The sequence below is a fragment of the Rhopilema esculentum genome, chromosome 4 (assembly GCF_057945365.1).
Source record: "Rhopilema esculentum isolate cy_ngs chromosome 4, ASM5794536v1, whole genome shotgun sequence".
Classification (NCBI taxonomy): Eukaryota; Metazoa; Cnidaria; class Scyphozoa; order Rhizostomeae; family Rhizostomatidae; genus Rhopilema; species Rhopilema esculentum.
Genome location: NC_142818.1, coordinates 3273527 through 3295748, shown reverse-complemented (window position 1 = coordinate 3295748; position 22222 = coordinate 3273527). Strand labels below are relative to the sequence as shown.

General features: G+C 39.9%; 1 protein-coding gene across 2 annotated transcripts in view; it reads left to right on the top strand.

The window, feature by feature from the left end:
• The first annotated feature begins 2940 nt into the window (after positions 1-2940).
• LOC135691333 (alanine--glyoxylate aminotransferase 2, mitochondrial) overlaps positions 2941-22222 on the top strand; it is a 55200-nt gene continuing 35918 nt past the window's right edge. Inside the window, exons 1-4 of one of the 2 annotated variants that reach the window (XM_065209169.2) lie at positions 2941-3193; positions 19860-19987; positions 20433-20525; positions 21814-21905. In XM_065209169.2, the coding sequence (XP_065065241.2) occupies positions 3151-3193; positions 19860-19987; positions 20433-20525; positions 21814-21905 (356 nt within the window). In that variant the 5' untranslated portion in view covers positions 2941-3150. Of the gene's footprint in view, positions 3194-9384; positions 9540-19859; positions 19988-20432; positions 20526-21813; positions 21906-22222 lie in introns of those variants that run through there. The other variant, XM_065209170.2, reaches the window with a different exon arrangement.

Sequence of the window (22222 nt, the reverse complement as noted above, 5' to 3'; positions counted from 1 at the left end):
TCACTCACGCCCAGTGGCGTCGCGTGACCATTCTCGCCGGGGGTGTGAGAGATGCAAAACCGTATTTTACCGACAGAAATTCTTTTGTTACATTATTTTTTTGTTATAGATTTAATTCTACCGACGAGTGCTCTGAAAGTTGGGGGTGTACACCCCCTACACCCCCCTCCCGCGCGCTTCGCCCCTGGGCCAACAAAATGAAGGCAAAGAAACGCAAATCGGCTGCCGTGTTTACCTTACGTGCAAATATCCTTTTACAATCTTTTGACGAACGCGAGCGACCCTGTTCGTTCGTTTCATGCTGGAACCGCCATCAAGTACTTGTTTCGTTTAAGCAAATAACTATTTTCAGGCAAAATATTTTCTTTCTTTTGATCCTTAAAATGGAATTCGTCACTTAAAAAGGTCCCCTGGACTTCGAGGCCCCAGGGTAGTATGCTTCCCTGCCCAGCATAAGAGATGATAACTGCGCACGCGCTCACTCGACTCACTCGACAAGGTGGGCCAACGATTCGATTTTCATTCGACAACACCTTTTTCACTCGAATTTTTTGATAGAGATCAAACTTCACTCGACATCACTCGACGCCATTCGACTTGCTCGACAAGGTGGCCAAACAACTCGATTTTTCACTCGGTTTTATTGTCGAGTAAAAAATCGAGTCGTTTGGCTGGGGCTTAACGAGACAGAAAACTTGTAACGAGGTCCCCCGAGCCAATGTTATTGATTCGGGGGACCTCAGCACTCTAGTGCTCTGTCTCCTACGCCTATGCTGATATCCTGGCAGTATACTGCTCTTCAAAAAACCAAACTGAACACTGATCAGAAACTTAACTATTCTTAATGCCAGAATTCTCCGATAGAAAAGTTTCAAAATAAAGTCCCCACTGCTTTGTATCATATCGTCACTCTATTGAAGCAAACTTGGGGCAGAGTTACCATCAACTCTATGAGATTAATTCGTTTTAGTTATTCATCTGTTGTATAAATTTTAATTGGCATTAATTAGCCTTGTGCTATCAGCTACGCCAACCTTAAACAAAGAATTTGTTATTTACTTTTACTATTATTTACCTTATTAAGTTTAAAATCTGTGATTTCCCAGTGCCCTCTCCCCTCCCCCTAATTTTTAGAAGAGTTTGAAAGATATAGATTCAAGCCTTCGTAACTAACGATCGCGGAAAATTTTTTTGTTCTGAGAACGATGGCAGATTTTTTATAAATTTATCAAAGATTAAATTTTATAGCGCATTTTACACGTTGGTTTTTTAGCGGGTAGTTGAAAAACGTGCGAAATGGGCTTAAATCTAGCTGCGAGGCAAGTTTGTTGTCATATGCTTGAATTCTGATTGGTCAATGTGGTATGGAGAATTTAGGTCGCTCAGCCTGGAACAAGGCTGTGGTTACGGCAGTGGTGGCACCAGGGGGGGCTAGGGGGGCTACAGCCCCTCCGTCGGAGGCATCTAGCCCCCCAATCGGAGGAAATTTTAGGTTATTGTCGGAGCAAATTTGACAAAATAACGTACGAAAACTGCTTATTTTAGTCATTTTAGCCCCCCTTTCGGAAGCTCCAACCCCTCTGTCGGAAGATTTCTGGCGCCACCACTGGGTTACGGCAAGTACCACCTAAGCCCTGAGAAATTGTGATAGACATTTTCTGTTAGCTATAGACCTGGGTGTTCAGGATCGCGATGGTAAACGGGAATCTGTTGGTACGTCTTGGAGCTGGGGGCTTTTCTTCTTAGTCTCTTGGGTCTTGTTTTACACCATCAAAACACGATCTAATGTTATGTTATATTGACCAAGCAAGAAGAGAAAGAGAAAAAAATTGGCACCCTCCCTGGAAATCTTCAAAGAACAGTTCCCTTTAGAAGGGGTTGTAACTTTAATTTCATTTTTACGTTCTTTTTCAAAGATTTTGTATATATTAGACACGCATTTTTTATAAGAAACGGGTTATAAGAAACGGTAGGCTCAATTTTTCGAAAGTTAAGAAACAACACTACCCAAATTGGAAAAAGCTAAGAAACTTTTATAATTTGCAGTTTTAATTTTCTGAGTTGACACTCAAAGCAATCTTGATATTGAACATCCATGTATATTGCAACACTGCACTTCCCTGGATGCTAGAGCCACCAAATTTTGAGCACGAAAATGAAAAACCATGTGAAGAAGCGGAGGATTTGACTTGCAGATTGCATTAATTCTCAGTAAATTGCACACTCAAAGAGTTTCCATTTAATAATATTGTTTTGACTTCAACTTGACATTGATGAAGTTCAATGAGCTTAACTGTTTACAGATCTCAACAGAGTTAGTCATTCTTGGAAAGCAACATTTTTTGACCACTTTGTTAGTTTATCTCTGAATGCGAGTGAACTATTTACTTTACCTTGGAAGCACGTTTAACAAATTCAATACCTAAGAAATTTAAGAAACATGTAAGAAATTTTGATAGCAAAATGGCCAGAAAATTTGAGAAACTGCCTACCAGCAGCGGACCTTAGTTTCTTATAAAAAAATACGTGTATTTTATTGTAAATTAGGTGTATTAATTTATTTTATTCTCAGTCTAGTGTTTTCTTTTAAACAGATCGGTTTGAAAAACATATCTTGATATGAAACTTGCAACCTGTAAAAATATTTAAAATGAGGTTAAGATCAGGCGCGAAGTCAAGGGCGGGCACAGGGGGCATTGCCCGCCAAACTAGAATTTTTTGCCCCTCTGTGCCCGTCCCAAAATTTTAGGATAAAAATATTGGGAAAACGGCGTCTTTCTTCATGACTGTCGAAAAAAGTCGGTCCCAACAATGTTTGTGCATCTGTGCATTCAAAACTAATTTGTGGGATCAGTGGCCGTAAACGCGTAACCACCATAGCCTAGCCTGGTCTGTTTGGTCTCTGGATCACGTGCGCCTTTGTTGTGTGGGCCTCAAGGGTTTGGAAACCAGTGAGTGTCCAGGTCTGTTGTGGGCACAGTATATTGGGATAGATGTTTTGTTGTCGAAGCCAGCTCAAACACGTGAGAGATCTTGTTGGAAATAAGAGCTCAATTTTGTGCAAAGACGTCTACGACACCTTGCAGAAATCAAACGTTAACAGCCTTTAACACTGCAGCTAACCAAGCCGTTTTGAATCAACCAGGGAAAATGATGCCACGTTTGCGTGAAATTAAAGGCCGTCTGATAACAGGTAATTATTACTGCAAACTCAAAGTCAAAGCTCGTTTTTATTAAGCAACATATACATTAACACCACAAATACAGTATAACAGCTAAATATATAATCTGAGAAACTTAATACCGAATAGGAAACAAATGGTGGGCATTGTTAATCCGGATAGGAAAAATATGTTCCCTGACTCGAGACTCCCCAGGCCCAGGGGAGAAAAAACCAAAACTGTATTTGAGCCCAGAAGAATTATCAAAGAGGCTTGAAATCTCTTTAGATTTGTTTTAGTTGTCTGTTGGGAGTCGATAATCTGATGTGGCGTGGAACGCCGTGATCGGCGCCGAACAGGTTACACCCCCGAGCGAAAATAATGTTTTTACGTCGCGAAATGGTAGTTATATGAACTGTTTCCAGGGCCGTAAATCCCGGGTGGACGGGGTGGACTGGACCCCCCCCCCCCCCCAAAAAAAATCTGGAGCTAAACAATTTTTTTAGAAATTATCGTCATTTGCTTTTAAAGAAAGGAATCCCCGGTAGCTGGGTTAGAACCTAACAAAGTTTTGCTGAGTTATTGTAACATCAGCCACTATGTCATGGTGACTATTGTAGATGGCTGTTATTTATGTTTGCAGAGTGGTGTCGAGTCGGTGACGATGCTCATGGAGGGGATTAGCCCCAAATATCTTATCCACCGGTCTCCCCTTGAATAAATCTCAAAAAGCATGTAAGAAAAGAATCGTTTAAGTCGCCATAAATTTCGACAAACCCATATTACACATATATTCATCCACGCCTTTTTATAAAAATCCTGACTCAAAACCTAGGTCCTAAAGTTCCTAATTTCTGAACCTCTATTAGTCAAATTGCGGTACCAAGACCTCCATAACAGCTCCTTAATTTTATAGCTATAAAGATGCTTTTATAGCTTTTTGGAAGGTATGATTTCAAAAATTACCTTTCACGTCAGCCCCAACCATGGTGGGTCCTCCCTACATCACTAAGTGTGATTCTCAGCCCCCCAGGTTTAATTTATTCAAGCTGTCTCTGAAAAATGTTATCAACTCAACTATAAAAAAGTCAACATGCTAAGATTTATATATCTAAAAATCTTATTTTGTTTATTAAGTTGTTTGCAACTCAAACTGTTTCCTTAACACACTCTATACATAAATTGCTTGGTGGTGCCATGACCCACTGCACACTTTATATTCATTCGCTCTGCTGACCCCCCCAATTGACATGACAGATTTACGGCCCTGACTGTTTCATTATATAGCAGTGAATAAGATTATACTATGTTTGTCAATTTCTTAAAAAGCTTAGCAAAGAAGCACCTATTTCTAGTTAAGTATCACAAAGGGCGGCTCCAAAAATTGTGGTCAGTCGGATTTACTGGCAAACGAATGTTTACAATGGCCTGCTAAATGATTGTTGATGGTATTTATATATTGAATAAAGAATAAATGTATTAATGTTTTGACAGTTATATGTTAATCATTGATAGCCAAAATTGTTCCGTGACTTTTTGATTTAAAAACCTTTGAATGGTATTTATATCGTCAAAGTCAGAATTCAATTTTTCTGCTTTGGCAGTCTTGGATAGAGGATGTTGCAAAAGCCATTTGGAAGAAGCCTTCTCTGTATTCCGTAGGTGTAGGATTGGCCTATTGACTGAAATGAACATCAAATCAGAAATGTTGTTTACCATGTGCATTGTTGGTTTGAAACTGCAGAAAATATTCATTATTGAAAATACTCTCTCAAGCTCTATAGCATTTGTTATACTTTGAATTGGAAGAGCATCTAAGATATTGGAAGATTTCCTTGGGTCTGCTACACATTCCTTGTATGAAGCTAATATGGATTGGGTTGATACATTGAATTTTTCAAAAAGCTTTTGTCAACATTTGTTTGCCTTCTTACCATGGAGAGGTGTCAATATCAGACCCTTTATTATGAGTTAGTGCTTCGTAAGTGATACAATTTGATCATTGCCTTTGTTGCTATTCTTTGCATTATATTGTTGATTGATGGTTGAAGCGGCTGGGCTTTGTGAAGTGAAACATAGCCCTTCCTTGACTGATATAGTACAAAGACATGTCATTTAAATTTGAGTTTCTTCATATTATTGCTATGAAGTCATATTTCTGTTGATCAATTACTGCAACCTTAAACTTTATAGTATGTCAACTTCCCATTAAACATTCTTATTAAAGTGTTTTATGTCTTGTAATGTTTGGGAAAGAAGTGATTCTCTGGGGCCATTATTATAAGATATTCTGAGACAATTTATCAAATTGTGCATACAAATTGTGTAATCATTCCATAATGCTTTCACTACACCAAATGAAAAGGCAATCCATTGTTTTGTAAATACTTTTCAAGCTTGGGAGAGCATTGCTTGCCTGAGGAGGAACTTTACCTGACCAACTTTTGCCAGATCAGTTTTTGGCATACAATTTGAATCGGGATGTTGATCAAGCAGGAGAGGACCCTTTTCCGAGTTACAGGGCATCTTGTCTAAAACTGAGATGCAGCCTGTCAAAGAGCTAACAATGGCCACCTGAAATGCCACAATGGCTACTTCTTCCAGCTTTTTGTAACTCAAGATCAACTTCTCTAAAATGCTTTGTAACTTATAGTATAAGGCACAAGGGGGGGGGCATTGCCACCTGAGGAGGGACTTTACCAGACCAACTTTTCGAGACTAGTTTCTGGCCCAGAATTCAAAGCTGGATGTTAATTGAGCTGAAGAGGTTGCTGTTCAGAGATACTGGGGGTATTGTCAAAAACTGGTATATAGCTTTTGAATGTGCTGTCAATGACCATTTGGGGAGAAACTTTACCAAACCAACATTTTCTAGACTAGTTTTTGATGTAGAATTGAAAACTAAATGTTGATTGGGTGGCAGAGGAGGCTTTTCCGAGATATGGGGGGCTTTGTTCAGAAACTGGAATAAGGCCTTGGAATGTCCTTTGAATAGATCAAGTTGTATTTCTCATGCATGTTCGAAATATCAGGGCCCGTGCCACTGGGGGGCTGGGGTGGCCATGGAACCCCTCACTTTTTTGTGAAGCAAGAAGTTTTAAAGCTGCAGTGAAAGGGGTAAGACGCCTTTGCCCCTGCTTTTTTAGCCTTGGCCCCCTACTTTTTAGCTTTGGCCCTTCCACTTTCAAATTTGTGGCATAGGTCCTGAATATCATCTCCAGTGGACAAACAGTAGCGTTGCTGTTAGCACTGGGGCTCTTTTCTTAGGTAGAGGGTTTAAAATTAGGGTCATTTGGTTTGGGAAAAGAAATTGGTGAATCATTTTGCTATGTGAGTTATTGCTACAACCTTCAAACCTGAAACCATAACAGCTTTACATTAGCTTCTATTGCAAAGATTATGATTTAAAGATCATAAGCTATCATGTCTTTAAATTCTCCTTCATCTGCACTGTCACTGAATTGTTGTGTGTTTAACTATCTTTATCATTTAAACTTTCTTGACAATAATCTGACTGAATGAATTTTATTCTTTTTTTCTGGATATGGCTCTTCTATCCGGTCTCCGAAGGTTTGCAATATAGTTAGAGCGTTAGACGTGCTTCCCAAAGCTGAAACTGCATGGAGACATAGAATTAGATCTGCAGTTTTCTTAACTCTTGCAAATGTTCTTCTAAAAAGTCGTTTACCCCACACAGCTTACATACGTACTTCTTCAAACCTTTGATAACATTGGCTTTTGGCTCAACGACTATGTCAAGCTAACTGAATGTTGCTAGAAACGGCTTATTGTATTTTGCGAAAATTTTCGCATAATGCGAAAATGCGAAATTTCGCAAAATACAAGTTTCGAGGTGGTATTTTGTAAAATGCGAAAACTGATTATAAAAACTTTTTTTGCCCAGATCAACTACCGAAAACAAGCAATTCATATTCAGGGCGAAGCCCCTAGCCATTTTGTATTTTGCGAAAATTCTTTAATTGGATCGAATCTTTTGATGCCTACTCAAAAAAACAAAATTTTAAATACAATCCAGAGCCTTTCCGTACATTTTCTCAAATAAAAACTAACATTTCGACAATGTTTGGCGAGTTTTCGCAAAATACAAAAACCCCCAGCCATTTTGTATTTTGCGAAAATCTTTTGACATCACCCCCGTCCTTTTCCAGCCACGCGGGTTTCACCGGGAAGGAAGCAGGAAAATAGGCCTTGTGGATAAAGGCGTAAATTACTCCTAAAACAACACAGAACACGCAGAATGTTGGGTATTTACCAATTACCAATTAGCAAGCACCGGGATGCTTACTGTTATCGTCTTTCGCTGGAATGGGCAATTCACAATTAGGCCGTTCATGGCCTTGGTGTGGTTGGTTTTTGAACCATTTTCCAATATGTGTCCATGAGTTATCTAACGTTAAATGGGACATGAACCAGGCTATTTGCATGAACAGAGTCGCCCTGAATATGAATTGCTTGTTTTCGGTCGTTGATATGGGCAAATAAAGTTTTTAGAATCAGTTTTCGCATTTTACAAAATACCACCTCGAAACTTGTATTTTGCGAAATTTCGCATTTTCGCATTATGCGAAAATTTTCGCAAAATACAATAAGCCGCTAGAAACTCCTGGTTGTCTTTCATAGAATTCCAGAAGGCCCTTTTTCCTTAAGGCAGAAATTACGGTACAATATCGTTGCATATAAATGCGTGGAAGCAATTCTTTTCCCCGTTCTTCATCCTTTGACTGGCACCAGGATCTCACAGAAAATGCCAGTATCTTCTGCATTATTGATCTGGTAGCAGCCATTTGATCAACTGTCAGCGTGGCAAATACATTTCCGAAACTTATACGAACAAATCTAAATGCGAGATTTTCCTTTGGTGACATTGATGTTCATATTATCCTTCTAGAAAATGGCTTGCCCAGCCTTCATAAACTGATAGATAACAGCAATGACAAAAACAGAAAGCTCTATGATCTTTCAGCGTGTGTTTTCTCCCCATACATTTAACAGCCAACTGTATATTTGAAATCAAGAAGAACAAACTTTGCACATTTTACCGGGAAATCACATTGAAACAAGCAAAGCCAGTTGTTCAGTATTTCAAAACACGTGTTGGGCCACTTTGGATGACTAATGTAACTTTTGCATTTACACCACCAGTAGTACCTTAGCTAAAAGGCCAATGTTAGCAGGTTTATCGCATTATTGTACCATACAATCCTTCCAGGGCCTTACTACTAGTAGAATATGGGTCTCCTCTTAATTTCCCTGGATTTGGCTTTTGACAGCCCCCTCTCTAATTATTGAAGCGCTAGAAAACAGAAAAACCTCCGAAGAGACCATACAACGCATAAACTATCTATTATTACGTTTTTTCTTGTGGATCATCTAACTATAAATTTTCAGGTCCTCGTTCCAAATGCCTCCCTGTCGCAAAATCAATCATCGGAAAATTTCTGGCACCACCACAAAATGCCAAAAAAACACCATATATCCAATGACGCAACATGAAACAAAGTAAACGATAACAGACAATAGAAAAAAATCTGTTACTTGAATGCCTTTTTAATCAAACCACTTTTCCTCCCAATTTTCAATAAATTTACATGATTTTGAATGTTTTGTTTGGCTAGCTGAATTTGGCCGTGACCTGTGAAATTAAGAAATGTTTGGTCGCCAACCATTTCAAACATGAGCAATCCTAATTAGAGTAAGTACGTAATTGATTGTCCAATTGTACGAAGCATTTGTTAAAGTCCAAGTTCTCTAGTGGTTTTTTTATCCCCTATTGCCAATCTACGCATCACGATGGATTTTTTTAAAACGCCACTTTTCGTTGCATTCTCTCTCAGCACTGCGCGTATTCCCGGAAATTAAAGATCACGCTCGGTTCCAGATTGCGCTAACTTTTGGAATGCATCTAATTGTGAGAACTTTATCAGTAGGCACTTTATCACCAGAAAGAAACATTTCCACCCAGTCTTTGTCGAGGCGTTTATTGAAGTTGAGGGTGACATTTACCATGGTTCGCAGATCGTTTTTATTACCTTTACTTGTTGCTGTTTCGATGAAGCGCAATTGAAAAAAAGGAAAGGAAAACTAAAACAGTCTGTTAGTCTGGGGGAAGAGCAAGCAGAAATCCGCACGTCTGCCGCACGACCGCGTATCCGCACGACTGCCTTTTTAACAACGGAATTTAAACAAAGCAAATCGATTAACATATTCAAAAGCAAATATAGTTAACTCTGTCGATCGGTTGTTACAAGCATACCACCATAGGAAGGCAAAAGATACACTATTATAAGAATAAGCCAATATTGCCCTGCTTCTGGAATCAAAAGTTACCATTCGTTGAAGATATGCTGTCCAAGAAAGGTAAAAAACAACAGTCAAATATTTGACTCATTCGTGCGATCGCATTATCTGTATTGCTCCATGCGTGTGCCGATGTGAGCCTGTGCCGATGTGAGCCTGTGCGATCGCACATGTTGAACGTCAAAGAATGCTCCATTTTATTATCGAATCAGCCGATATTTTCTCAGCCTATCACCAGATTTTGAGATCTAAGGGGTTGTGAGATTTATGTATGTTGTAAAGCTATATTTCAATGACCTAAGAAGATCATAAAGGAGCGTGAAATTTTGCTGGCTAATTTATTTTTTACTCTATTTTTACTTTATTTTTTTACTCATTTGAGTTTACATTCTATTTGTTTAGTACTTCAAACATGAAATGTCCATATGTGTTTTGTGCGAAATATAGAACGTTAAGCCTAGCGCACACTAGCGATTTTTGTCGCCAGCGACGGCGATTTTTGTCGCTGGCGACTAAATGTTTTCCCCCGCACACTTGAGATCTTTTCTGCCTTGGCCAATGACTTTTGGTCTCCACCTCGTATTGAGCCTCGATAAAAATGACCAGAAATCAACAATCAAATTTTTTATAACCCATGCATGTGCCTGGACATCCTCAAAAATTACGGGATGGGAAAATTTAGACAAAAACAATGAAAAATATTGCCAGCTTTGATTTAACCAGGCCACATTTAATGGCAAAAAATTAGGCCCAAAATTGTAGATTTAGCTTAGCCTAAATTAAGCTACTTATTTTATTTAACACATGGGTTTTATGCACAATTTGTTTGTTATCTGTTTTACTGGTAGTTGCTATAGATAGTAAAACCTACATCGTACGAGATTTTTCGCTTTATAGGCAACCCATACTGCTAAAAGGATATGTTAATAGAAGTGCAGTTGTTAGTGAAATGAGAGAGAAATCTTGTTCGTGTTTATCCAAATACGTTTACAAATAATTGAGAGCAGTAGTACCCGCTCGTGGCACTAAGAGCATCAGCAAGCTCAGCCACGGCTGCAGCTTTTGCCGTCCTATCGTCGTATTGTCGAAAGGATATGGCGTACAAACAGGGTTTCTCGCGTCACAAATCAACTAACAAATCCTCTTTATGGGTTGTCCAAGAGAACGAGCATGTTCCTGTGACCTCCATCTTGTCAATATTCTTAAAAATAAACACACTTTCCACGTGCCTTGAAAATACTTTATGATTGGCTGATCAACAAAAATTTGTTGTTGTGCCCAGCACACTTGCGATTTTCAGTTTTTAGACGCTGGCGACGAAAACAGATATCTAGCATGCTAGATATTTGTTTCTGTCGCTGGCGACAAAAATCCTGTGATATTTTTCCCCGCAGACTAGCGATTTTAGTCGCCAGCGACAAAAATCGCCGTCGCTGGCGACAAAAATCGCCGTCGCTGGCGACAAAAATCGCTAGTGTGCGCTAGGCTTCAAGAGTGAAGGGGCAGCTGTCCCCTAAGATGGTATATAAAAAGGGCATACCGGAAAACAAGGACCCAGGACCTTAAGGCAGGACCCAGGACCCAGGACCAGGACCGAGGACCAGGACCGAGGACCAGGACCCAGGACCGAGGACCAGGACCGAGGACCAGGACCGAGGACCAGGACCGAGGACCAGGACCCAGGACCAGGACCGAGGACCAGGACCGTATTTGTTTTCGACGATGCACTTACAGTTTCCTTTATAAGAATACCAAGTTATAAAATTGCATACCATGAACAATTTTCCATAAAATCCAAAATCCAAAACTGCACATCGAACAAAAGACTGCACATCATTTTAGGGGGGAAAAGAATCTGATTTTATTTCTGACTTTGTGTGAAAAACGAAAACTCGGGTAGCTCGGGAATATGTAAATGTACGATTAAACGAAAGCAACGCCTTGAAATGTGAAATACTCCTATTGGCCATGCAAACCTGACGTGGTTGTTTTAGCATAGATGGCTATTGCTATTCTTTAGTAGGATCGGGGTATATTTTATGCACACTGCAAACCTTTAGTAAGCCCACATCATTAAAAAGCCACCAAAGCATAAGTAGTCTTAATATGTTTACATAGCAAGCAGGGGCGGATCCAGCGTCTGCGTTTGGGGAGGGCCATTTATGAAAGAAGAGGAGGCCTGCGAAAATTTCACAGACACGCCCTTCAAAGTCTCACCGAACGCGGGAAACGCCCCTTTCTATCAAAAAATTTCATAAGAAGGTACACTCTCAGAACACTGAAAATTAAGAAACTTCATTGCTGCGAGAAACTTCCAAGCGAAGTAAAGGCTAAAATACATGATGAAAAATTGATGAACTTTGGCTAATCGTGTAAACACGCGCTTCTTTAGTTAAACTGATGAAAAACGGATATAGAAATAACTTTGGGGAAAACTGACATAAAAAACTGATCGTGTATTTCAGCCTTTACAAATATTCATATTGAATATTTGGTCAGCAGCTTTCGCGCTTGACTTGGGAGGGGAACTATGACGCATCAGAGTTCGTGAATGACATTATAATTCCTGTGTTCAAGAAGCCGGCATAAGACACGTACCCTTAAGATGAAAAAAAGATTTAGAAAATGAGCAAAAGTCCCCACGTATTTGGTGCGTATAATTTGAATGGTAAATTTTCAAAATGGGTAGTCACCAAAAATTCATCGCAGCATAACAGGCAAAGCTGAGTAGTTATAGGTACTGTTTTGCTTTTGTTGGAAATAGTGACGCTTTTTGGGTATCACAATCGCAATAACACGATGAACAATGTTTGAACTGTAACCCATTTTAGCCATAACTTTCTCAACCATTAACGTTTGCAGACGTCATTCATTCATGATCGCAGTCATGATTTGTGTTAAACCATAGTCCATATGAGCCGCGAGATCCGGTCACATCTAATTTTGCATTGAACTATTGTTTTAGGCTTATCATAATTCTTGTGTTACACATCCACTTGCAACTTATTGCCTCACTGAAAGCGAGAGAATAAAGCCGACTGGAGGTTTGATTAAAATGTCTGGTCCGCCAAAGAAATCAAGAACTCTTGAATCATTCTTCTCAAAAAGTAGCCGCACCAGTTCAGTTGGAGATAACCCTGAAATCTCTAAAACATGTGAAACTACCACTTGCCAAGAATTTGAATCAAAATCTACTGGTGAAGAATTCGACACACAAAGCCAAGTTGCGGTAGTCCAGGATTGTCCTGAAGAGGAAACACACCCAGACCTCTGTTGTATGGCGACACAAGTAAATGTTGCAATATCTGATAGATATGACATTGGTAGAGCTATAATGAAAACAAAACGAGGAGAACAGCTGACAGATAACGAAAGGGAAGCATATTTATCGAAGAGGTGGGTGCCGCAGAGAAGGGATGAATATCCATTTTCTGAAAAGAAAAAACCAAAGAATCAGCTCATGGTTGGTATGTCCTCGACAACGAAGCGTTTTCTGGGTGAAAATCACTTGAAAACCTTCCCCTGGCTAGCTGTCAGCAGAGAGCCAAAATGTTGCGGTGCTTGGTGTGTTTATTGCGTTTTATTCAAGACGTGCGAGAGTGGAGGTGGAAGAGGTGCACAATACGGAGGTGGAGCAGGCCAGTCAATGGGCAAACTTGTTAACAAGCCTCTTGTAAACTTTTCAGACTTGACAGGGAAAAATGGAGCCCTCACAAGTCACCAAGAAACATCTTTTCATAAGACATGTGCCATAAAGTACACGGAGTTCTTGAGCCGTGCAACACCTGGGAGTGAGAAGGACGTTCGATCAATAATGAACATTGAAAGGCAGAAAGAGATTGAAAGAAACAGGACTGCGCTGGTTCCCATCATCGACACCCTTCTAACATGCGCCAGGCAAAATATTGCGCTTAGAGGCCATCGTGATGATGGACCAGTAGATTCAACTGGGATGGAACCCAAGCACAATGATGGAAACTTCAGGGCATTGCTGCGATTGAGAGTACGGGGAGGAGATACAAACTTGAAAGATCACTTGAAATCTTGCAAACGCAATGCTTCTTTGGTAAGCAAAACGATACAAAACGAGCTAATTGCCTGTGCAGGAAATATTGTCAAAGAGGACATAGTAAGAGATGTAAAAAATGCAAAATTCTGGACAATAATGGCCGACGAAACCCAAGATTGTGCGAAACGAGAACAGTTGGTCATTGCAATTCGTTACGTTGACACAAAAAATGTGCCAAAAATTATCAAAGAAGAACCGGTCGCAATTTTAGACCTGATTGCAGACATAAAAAGCAGTGACCAATCAGATGAAACAGAGCACAATGAAATTAAGCTATGTGGCAAGGCAATAGGGGAGACTCTACTCCGCCATATAAGTGAGCTTGGGTTGGATTTGCAGTACCTCGTTGGTCAAGGATATGATGGTGCTGCATCGATGTCCAGTGAGCGAGTTGGTGTTTGCTCCTTTATCAAATCTGCTGCGCCACTCGCTGACTACTTCCACTGCTGCATGCACGCGCTAAATCTAAGTTGTTCTCGAGCCGCAAAGATACCAGCAATCAGACATTGCATGGATGACATCAAAGATATCAACAATTTCTTCAAGCATGCGAAAAGAAACAGCTATTTGCAAGCAGTCATAGCACGAGAATCAATTGAAGAGCTTCAGCGACGGCAGTTGGTGACCCTCTGTGAAACAAGATTTGTCGAAAGACATGAATCAGTTTTGGTTGCACGACAGCTTTTGCCTTACATCGTTGTGTGCTTGGAGGAAATGCTCGCTTGGGACTCATTAGATACAAGAAAAGATGCCAGGAGATTGTTAAAAAGTTTGCAAGACCCTCAGTTCCTTGTAGCGCTAGTATTGGCCGAGAAAGTGTCTGCTGTACTTCGCCCAGTGTCCCGTTCTTTGCAACAAATTGGTAGCGATCTTGTGAAAGCAATGTCGACGATTTCTGCGACACAGTCAAAGCTTTACACGTGGCGTAAAGGTGAAGAAAATGAGTTTGCTTCGATGTTTGAAGAGGCAATGCTTCTTGGCGAAAATATTGGAGTGACCAGAGAAGAGATGCACGCAATTCCTCGAGCAGTCAGTCAATCCAGGTTCAGATCAAATGCAGGTGAAGCCAATCAAAAAGCCATTGATTATTATCGTATCAATGTGTTTTTACCTCTTCTTGATGAAGTGGCTGGAGATATGAAAGCAAGATTTGGTCCCCATCAGCAGAAGATTGCGACGCTTACAAGAATTCTGCCTTGTTTCGTCAAAGAATCAACTTGGCAAGATATTTTGCCTGCAGCACTAAAATACGGAGTCTTTTTAGACCCCTTGTCCATTGTTGAAGGAGAGTATGAAATTTGGAAGCAGCAATGGCTGTCACGTGGAACAAGTACAGTAGCAAATACCGCTATCGGCGCTTTAGGCGACTGCCAAGGTGATGTATTTCCTAATTTGCATACATTACTCAACATTCTCACTGTGCTACCGGTGACAACAGCAGAACCCGAACGACTATTTTCTAAACTGAATAGTACCCTGACAGCAATTCGGTCAACAATGTCTGAGGAGAGATTAGAATCCCTACTTCTTCTGCAAGTTCACCGTGACAGAACACCAACGAGCGATAAACTCATTGACTCATTCGCAGCATTAAAATCAAGACGAATCCCATTAAAGCTGTAAGTAGTTAAAAGATGGACAAAATGACGTTGCTATTATATCGCAATACTCAACATTGAAACACACCACTTCTCGCGCAAAATGAGCTCGCATGTAGCTTTTCGTTTCAAAGGCAAAATCTCCGATAACGTTTTTGCTACGATATAGCTACTTCCTTTTCAAATTCTTTTCTGAATATATTGACATCAGTTGGGATCACTGATTTCCACAAAATTACTCAATCAAAGCTCTCATGTTTCTATGCTCGCAGTTAGTGTTCTCATGTAATGTAATAAGTAATTTTGGTTTGTTAGTTATATAAACAACTAGTTTCTTGTTATGCAAAAACTTTTACCTTATCAATTTACATGTTTAGTTAATGTATTTACTGTCTTTTCATTCAAAGTTTCTCGTTGTCGAATCGTTTGGGGGGGGCCATGGCCCCCCCGGCCCCCCCTGTAGATCCGCCAATGATAGCAAGACATTAGAACGTTTCTGTGCTCTAGAAGCAGGAATGGCTGCACTCCCTTTGGTATGTTTTTTTATGAACCGCGGAGCATATTAAAGAGTGAGGGGGCTGAAACTTTTTTTTGAGGTAGGGGCGCTAAGCATGCTCATAATCAAGAACAAGTCGATTGTGTATGGTTTTAAAAACAGCCCCCTTCCGCGGTGCCAGTATGTTTATCATTTCAGATTGAACCATTGTGTCAAAAGTCCTGATCTGGATTTGAAAAAGGTTTACTACTCCATAAAATGTTTCTACTCTGAAAAATACCACTAAATCTTTCTAAAGCGGGCTCCTTTTAAATAAAAAGAAACTAATGCATCTGAAAAAGAGCAGAAAGGAAATTTCTTTGGAATCTTATCGTGACACCCACAAAGCGGTGTCCCGAGACAGTTCGTCTAATTTGAATCTTCTATTGAACATTTGCAGTACATAATGACTTGGCAAGGTTTCTGATGACCCAGGCAGCCAATGTTTGCCAAGAAAGGAGTGCCATTTTTCAAGTGACGGAAGAGGAGACCAAGGACTCATAACCCAGGACTCAGAACCTGAGGCATGCCTGGGAACTAAAATGACCAAACAACCTGCATCGTGCAAAAAATTTTCCTGAAAATTTTGAAAACATTTGAAAATTTTCTAACCCTAGAGAAAAGTGGAAAGGTAAAGAAATTGATGCCATGCAAACGAAAACAACTGAAACGTTCATTTTGTATACAATATTGAGAAAGCTTTATGGCCCCGTCTCCCTTTTTTAGCTCTACACTACTGCTTGCAACGTTTACTCACACTCAAAATACTCTTATTAGCCGTGCGAACCTGACGTGGTTGTTTTAGCATAGTTAGCTAGCACAGCAATTACTATTCTATAGTAGGATGGAGGTATCTTTGATGCACACAGCAAACCTTATATCTTTAGTAAGCCCACATCATTAACAAGCCATCAAAGCGTAAATAGTCTTTATAAATTTAAAAAGTGTTTAGACATTAAAGATGTCAAAGACAGAAATGGTTTGTCAGCAAAACGTTTCTTTGCCTTCTGTGCTCTAGAAGTAGGAATGGCTTTTTTGTATGCTTGTAATTGCCGGCTGTAATATGCATCAGAAGTCGTGATCTTGATTTAAAAAAGTTTTAAAAATTTTGTATTCCGGAAAGCGTTTCTGCTCTGAAAAAGAAAAGTGGCGACAATCCACCTAATTTCACTTTTGAGCACTTATAGCAGCAATGACTTGGCAAAGTTTCTGATCACCTAGACAGCAAATGAGTGCCATTAGAGGTACACGCATGATCTGTCACGCGACAGACATGATTTGTCGATATGCGCAGTGCCAATTGTAGACAAGCAAAATCACTCGCCAGGATCACAGAATGGGGAGATCGCGGTTGAATTCTGTGTCGCGATCGACAGTTCTAATGTCTTGCTATTTAAACATATTAGGACTACTTATGCTTTGGTGGCTTTTTAATGATGTGGGCTTACTAAAGTTATAAGGTTTGCAGTGTGCATCAAATATACCCCGATTCTACTAACGATTAGAAATTGCTGTGCTAGCCATCTATGCTAAAACAACCACGTCAGGTTTGCATGGCCAATAACAGGGCCGACGGAATGAAATTCATATTGGGGGGGGGGGAGGCTGCCCATTGTTTCCCTTCTCATTTAGTACACTGTTATATTTAGTACACTGTTATAGTACACTGTACACTCATTTAGTACATACTACAGTTTGACAATTATTGGAGGGGCTCCAGCCCCCCCCCCTTAGCCCCCGGTTCCGATGGGCCTGAATATGAGTATTTCACATTTCAAGGCGTTGCTTTCGTTAAATCGTACATTTACATATTCCCGAGCTACCCGAGTTTTCGTTTTTCACACAAAGTCGGAATAAAATCAGATTCATTTCCCCCTTGCAATGATGTGCAGTCTTTTGTTCGATGTGTAAAACTTTTGGATTTATGGACAATTGTTCATGGTATGCAATGTTATAACTTGGTATTCTTATAAAGGAAACAGCGAGTGCATCGTCGAAAACATATACGGTCCTGGGTCCTGGTCCTGGTCCTGGGTCCTGGTCCTCAGTCCTGGTCCTGGGTCCTGGTCCTGGGTCCTGGTCCTGGGTCCTCGGTCCTGGTCCTCGGTCCTGGTCCTCGGTCCTGGTCCTCGGTCCTGGTCCTCGGTCCTGGTCCTGGGTCCTGGTCCTCGGTCCTGGTCCTCGGTCCTGGTCCTCGGTCCTGGTCCTGGGTCCTGGGTCCTGCCTTAAGGTCCTGGGTCCTTGTTTTCCGGTATGCCTATAAAAAGGCCCTGCCGGTTTAGCTTTCTATGTCTGAATGATATGGCAGACACGGAAAAAACGCCAATGACCACAGAAAGCAACCCTTGGGCTTTGGAGGCACCAGGCTCGAATCCTAGAATCTTTTAGAGGGGGGCTCAACCTTCCCTGGCTGCTTTGTGCAAAAAAGGCAACTTTTTCAAGGAAAAGACAAAAAAAATGAAAGTTTATTTTTCTTTATTAAAGTATCGGTGAACTAAAAATGGTACATTAAGCATTTTCTTTTTTTTCTACAAAAAGGACCTTTTTGTATTAATCAAAATGTGACAGTGAAAATGACGAGAAGCCATTTGTAGCAAGATTGTCATTTAACCTTGAGCCACCTGTTGGAAACTAAAAATTGGCATCATTGTCAATAATTAACAATGACACAGGTTTTTAATGAAGATATATTGTGTTGCTAGGCGAAATCGATTTATCAGTACAATAATGCATTTGTTCCTTCAATATGTTTATCTCAGTTCCTTGCAAACAGTACTCTTCGGCGTAGTTTTGGTTTGTCTGATGTACTTGATGAAGCTTTGGTGTAAGTTATCAGCTATCCACCTTAGCTAGTCAAACAAAGTTCTAATGTTTGTAGTACCTTTACTTTTTCAAACCTTATTACACTTTCTGTTTCTTTGATTTAGTGTTTAGTGAAGACTAATAAATAGGAGGCCAGGTACGCCGGAACGACCATGCTGCAAGAGGGGGGGGGGGGGGCAGGCTTAAGTAAAAGGACATTTGAAAGATAATCCTCAGCTTTTACATCTTTTGTTGGTATCTTGAACATTAGCTAACCGTTGGCATAAGGAATTATTTTTTATAAGTTTTGAAAAGTTCAGAATTTCATACGAATCTCTCTGATTATCACAAGTGGCTGGTTTCACTCTGACCCCCTTACCCTTCCCATTGAAAGGCAACAGGGGCGGTCGACTCCCGCGCCCCCTTCTCTGGCGTCCCTGTAGGAGGCTGTTTATAAGGATACCGGAATCCATAAACCTAAGCGTCTCTCTGTTTTCTATCGTAATCAACCTTCCAAACGCCCCTGTTTTGTCAATTAGTTGTTTTTCGTCCGTTTGCGTTCTTGAAAGAACTTAACGTTTTCAAGTTGCAGAAATGTGGGGATTTCTAACCACTTTTGTCAAAATGTGGTCACTCGATTGCTCTAAAAATTGTTAGAAAAGTCGTAGAAGAGGATAACATTATTAATCTAATTTTCAGTGAAACAAAGCAGGATTCACAATATCAGTTGGGCATAATCAGTTCGACATAAGATAGAGTCACTTCAGTAAAGTGATAAAAACAGCAACAATTACTTAAAGTTTGATAAGTATGAAAGGATAAAGAGATCAGATAGTAAATCATGTGACCTAACAGTACGTGATAGAAGCAATCAGGACAGGACGTGAAGGAAAACTAGAACAACTTAAGGGGCAATGAATAAGGAACAGGGGGGAGTGAAAGGACGAGGAAGAGAGTCAGAACAAAATCACGGGAACAGAAATGATGTCGTAGAAGCATAGTTTTCTTTCTTATGAATGGAACTTGACGAAAAAGTTTCGAATGCATTAATGTTTTGATTATCACGAACCGAAAGGGCGCGGTATCAAACATTTAGCCCAATCCCCGTATTCTGCTGATGTAGCCACTCGGAAGCTTCTTTATTATACAATTTAATTAATACAATAATTCCTTTTGACTTCATCATAGATGTTTTGAATAACTGCTACAGTATTAGGGGTTGAGAACGCCTCTACACCCAAACTGGAACTAGAAATTAACTTTTGTCTTTTCACTGCTTTCATCACCCCACCCCTTACTCTAAAATTTGCTCCCATGCTGTCTTGATCCCAGAGTCAATGTTGTTAAATCATTTTGTTTTTCATTTTCTGTTGCAGTTAGTGTTTCACATGTGAGACGGATTACAACTTCACGCCTTTGTACACAGCAGCATTCAACATATAAACCACCGCAAGATGAAGATCTTCAGATGCCTGAATGCGATTTTCAACCACAACCTTATAAGGTAAATGCGTTGTGAAGAAGTCATATATTTAATTAGTTATGCTTAGAATAATGCTAAGCTTCAACAAGGGAAGGAGGGACTGCCTCCCTCTGCCCCTTTGTTCAGGCGTCCGTGGCCTATACTGTAAGATGTAGAAGAGAAAAGCCTACTCATAAAAGAACCTCAGAAAATTCAATAAACTCAGTTCTATCACTGTGCTCTGTTGTTTTGATATCGTCTTGAGTGAGAAATTTGTAACTAATTTTCCAATCCTCTTTCAAATAATTTCAATATAACGGTCCTGACCAGATCAGTGCAAAACTCAACGAAGAATGGTTATCTTCTTTTTAAAAACCTAAGAATATAGAGAAAAATGCCTGATAATCTCTTTCACCAAGAAATATTCTATTTAGCTTTTATGTCTGTAATTTAATCTTGAATAACACGAAACATTTTCATCTTGTAGGGAATGTCGTACGAGAAAGCATTGGAACTAAGAAAGAAAAATCTCTCTCCAGCGCTGTTAACTTATTACAAAAAGCCATTGCATGCTCATCAGGTATTGAACTAGTTTGACATTTTTTGTGTAGAATCTTTTTGACAAAGCTGGCAGTGCAAAAGTTACATGTTGTATGTGATTAGTGGAGTTTCTCATCATGATTTATTGAAATTCTGCAAATGAATGATTTAAAAAAAGAGAACTCCTTTTTCTGCCTGTTTACTGGAGGTCGTGGCTTTGATTGGTTGCATAAACGATTCTTGGTCAATTATAAATGCTATTTTGATTGGAAAGGTTCAGCTAGTCAGACAAAGTTGTAATATTTGTAGTACCTTCACTCTTTCAAAGTTTATCTCACTTTCTGTTTCTTTGTTTTTGTGATTAGGAAAGACTAATAAAAAGGAGACTGTTTACAAGGATACCGGAATCCATAAACCTACGCGTCTCTTTGTTAGGCATTTGTTAGCCATGGTTGTCGAAAAAAGTCAAATGTGGTTATTTTTTGTGCATTGAAATATTGTGATACAGAAAGACTTTTAAGGCACAACCATGAACATTTTAGATTTTATGAATACCATAGACCCTGTAGTTTCAGAAGCAACAATCTATAAAAATGTATGCAAAAAGTAAAGTTTTGCTTGACTTACATTGGCAACCATTGACGTTATTATAAAAGTGCTATTATATTTTTGAATATCAAAAGGTGGTCACTGAGGCGTTGTTGTGGCTCAAAGTATCATTTTGTATAGCCTTCATCTCGTTAAACTGGCATTTAACTTAGTTTGAATATATCTGTGAGGCTAGGGAACATTTTTGGTAGCTACTAAATTGGAAATATGGGAAAATGTTTGCTCTTAAAACTCCAAGAGCCAATAGGATTTTGTGAGATAAGCGTGGGTTATAACTTTGTTAAGAACCATGAAAGATTTTACTGGCAGTGCCGAAATTATGTTGCTTAGAGCCAAAATGCTATCGTTTTATACCTAACTTCTTTGCTTCTGAGAAGGTGCGTGACGTAGTGGCAGTGCGCGAATACATCCATGCTGTTTTTCCTTGACATTGGGACACATAGCTGCTAGCTGAGGGCTTGGTAGCTCGAGATGCCCTTGGGGGTGGGCTGTCGGGCCTAGCCCACCTGAGTGACACAGAGTAAATACGGTTTTATCCTGACCTTGAGCTACCTGGTTGAAAAATTTGAAGTCTGTATCTATGTTTGTGCTCATGCTCTTGAGACAAGGCACATTTATCTAAAGCGTAAGACACAGATGTGTTCTGTAATGTCTTTTGTCAATGTTGGTTGATAGTTTTGTCAAGCAATTGAGTGAGGATTGTTCCAATGTTATTTCAGGGGTACATGCAATGGATATTTGATGCCGATGGTAAACGATATTTGGATATGTTTGCAGGGATTGTTACGGTCAGCATTGGACACTGTCATCCGTAAGCATTCATATTTTGTAACTTGCTGCTAGTTCTTTAATGAAAACAGGTGCTGAGGCAAGCTCCCGAATAAGGCCGGATATTGCCCCTGTTTTGTTCCACTTCTACGCCTCCCTCCTCCAATGGCTCTCGTGTCCAAATCTGAGTATAAACTATCAAGAACGGCAATATCAAATGTTATTTGATGATTCCAGTGATCAATTTCTGCTAAAGAGCTTCAGTTCCATAGTCTTGAGAAATGTGTAAAGGTGGGTTTATGATTGCGAATTGATGATCATTAGCAGCTCGCTTTGTAAGCATTGTGTTGGGATTTTCCA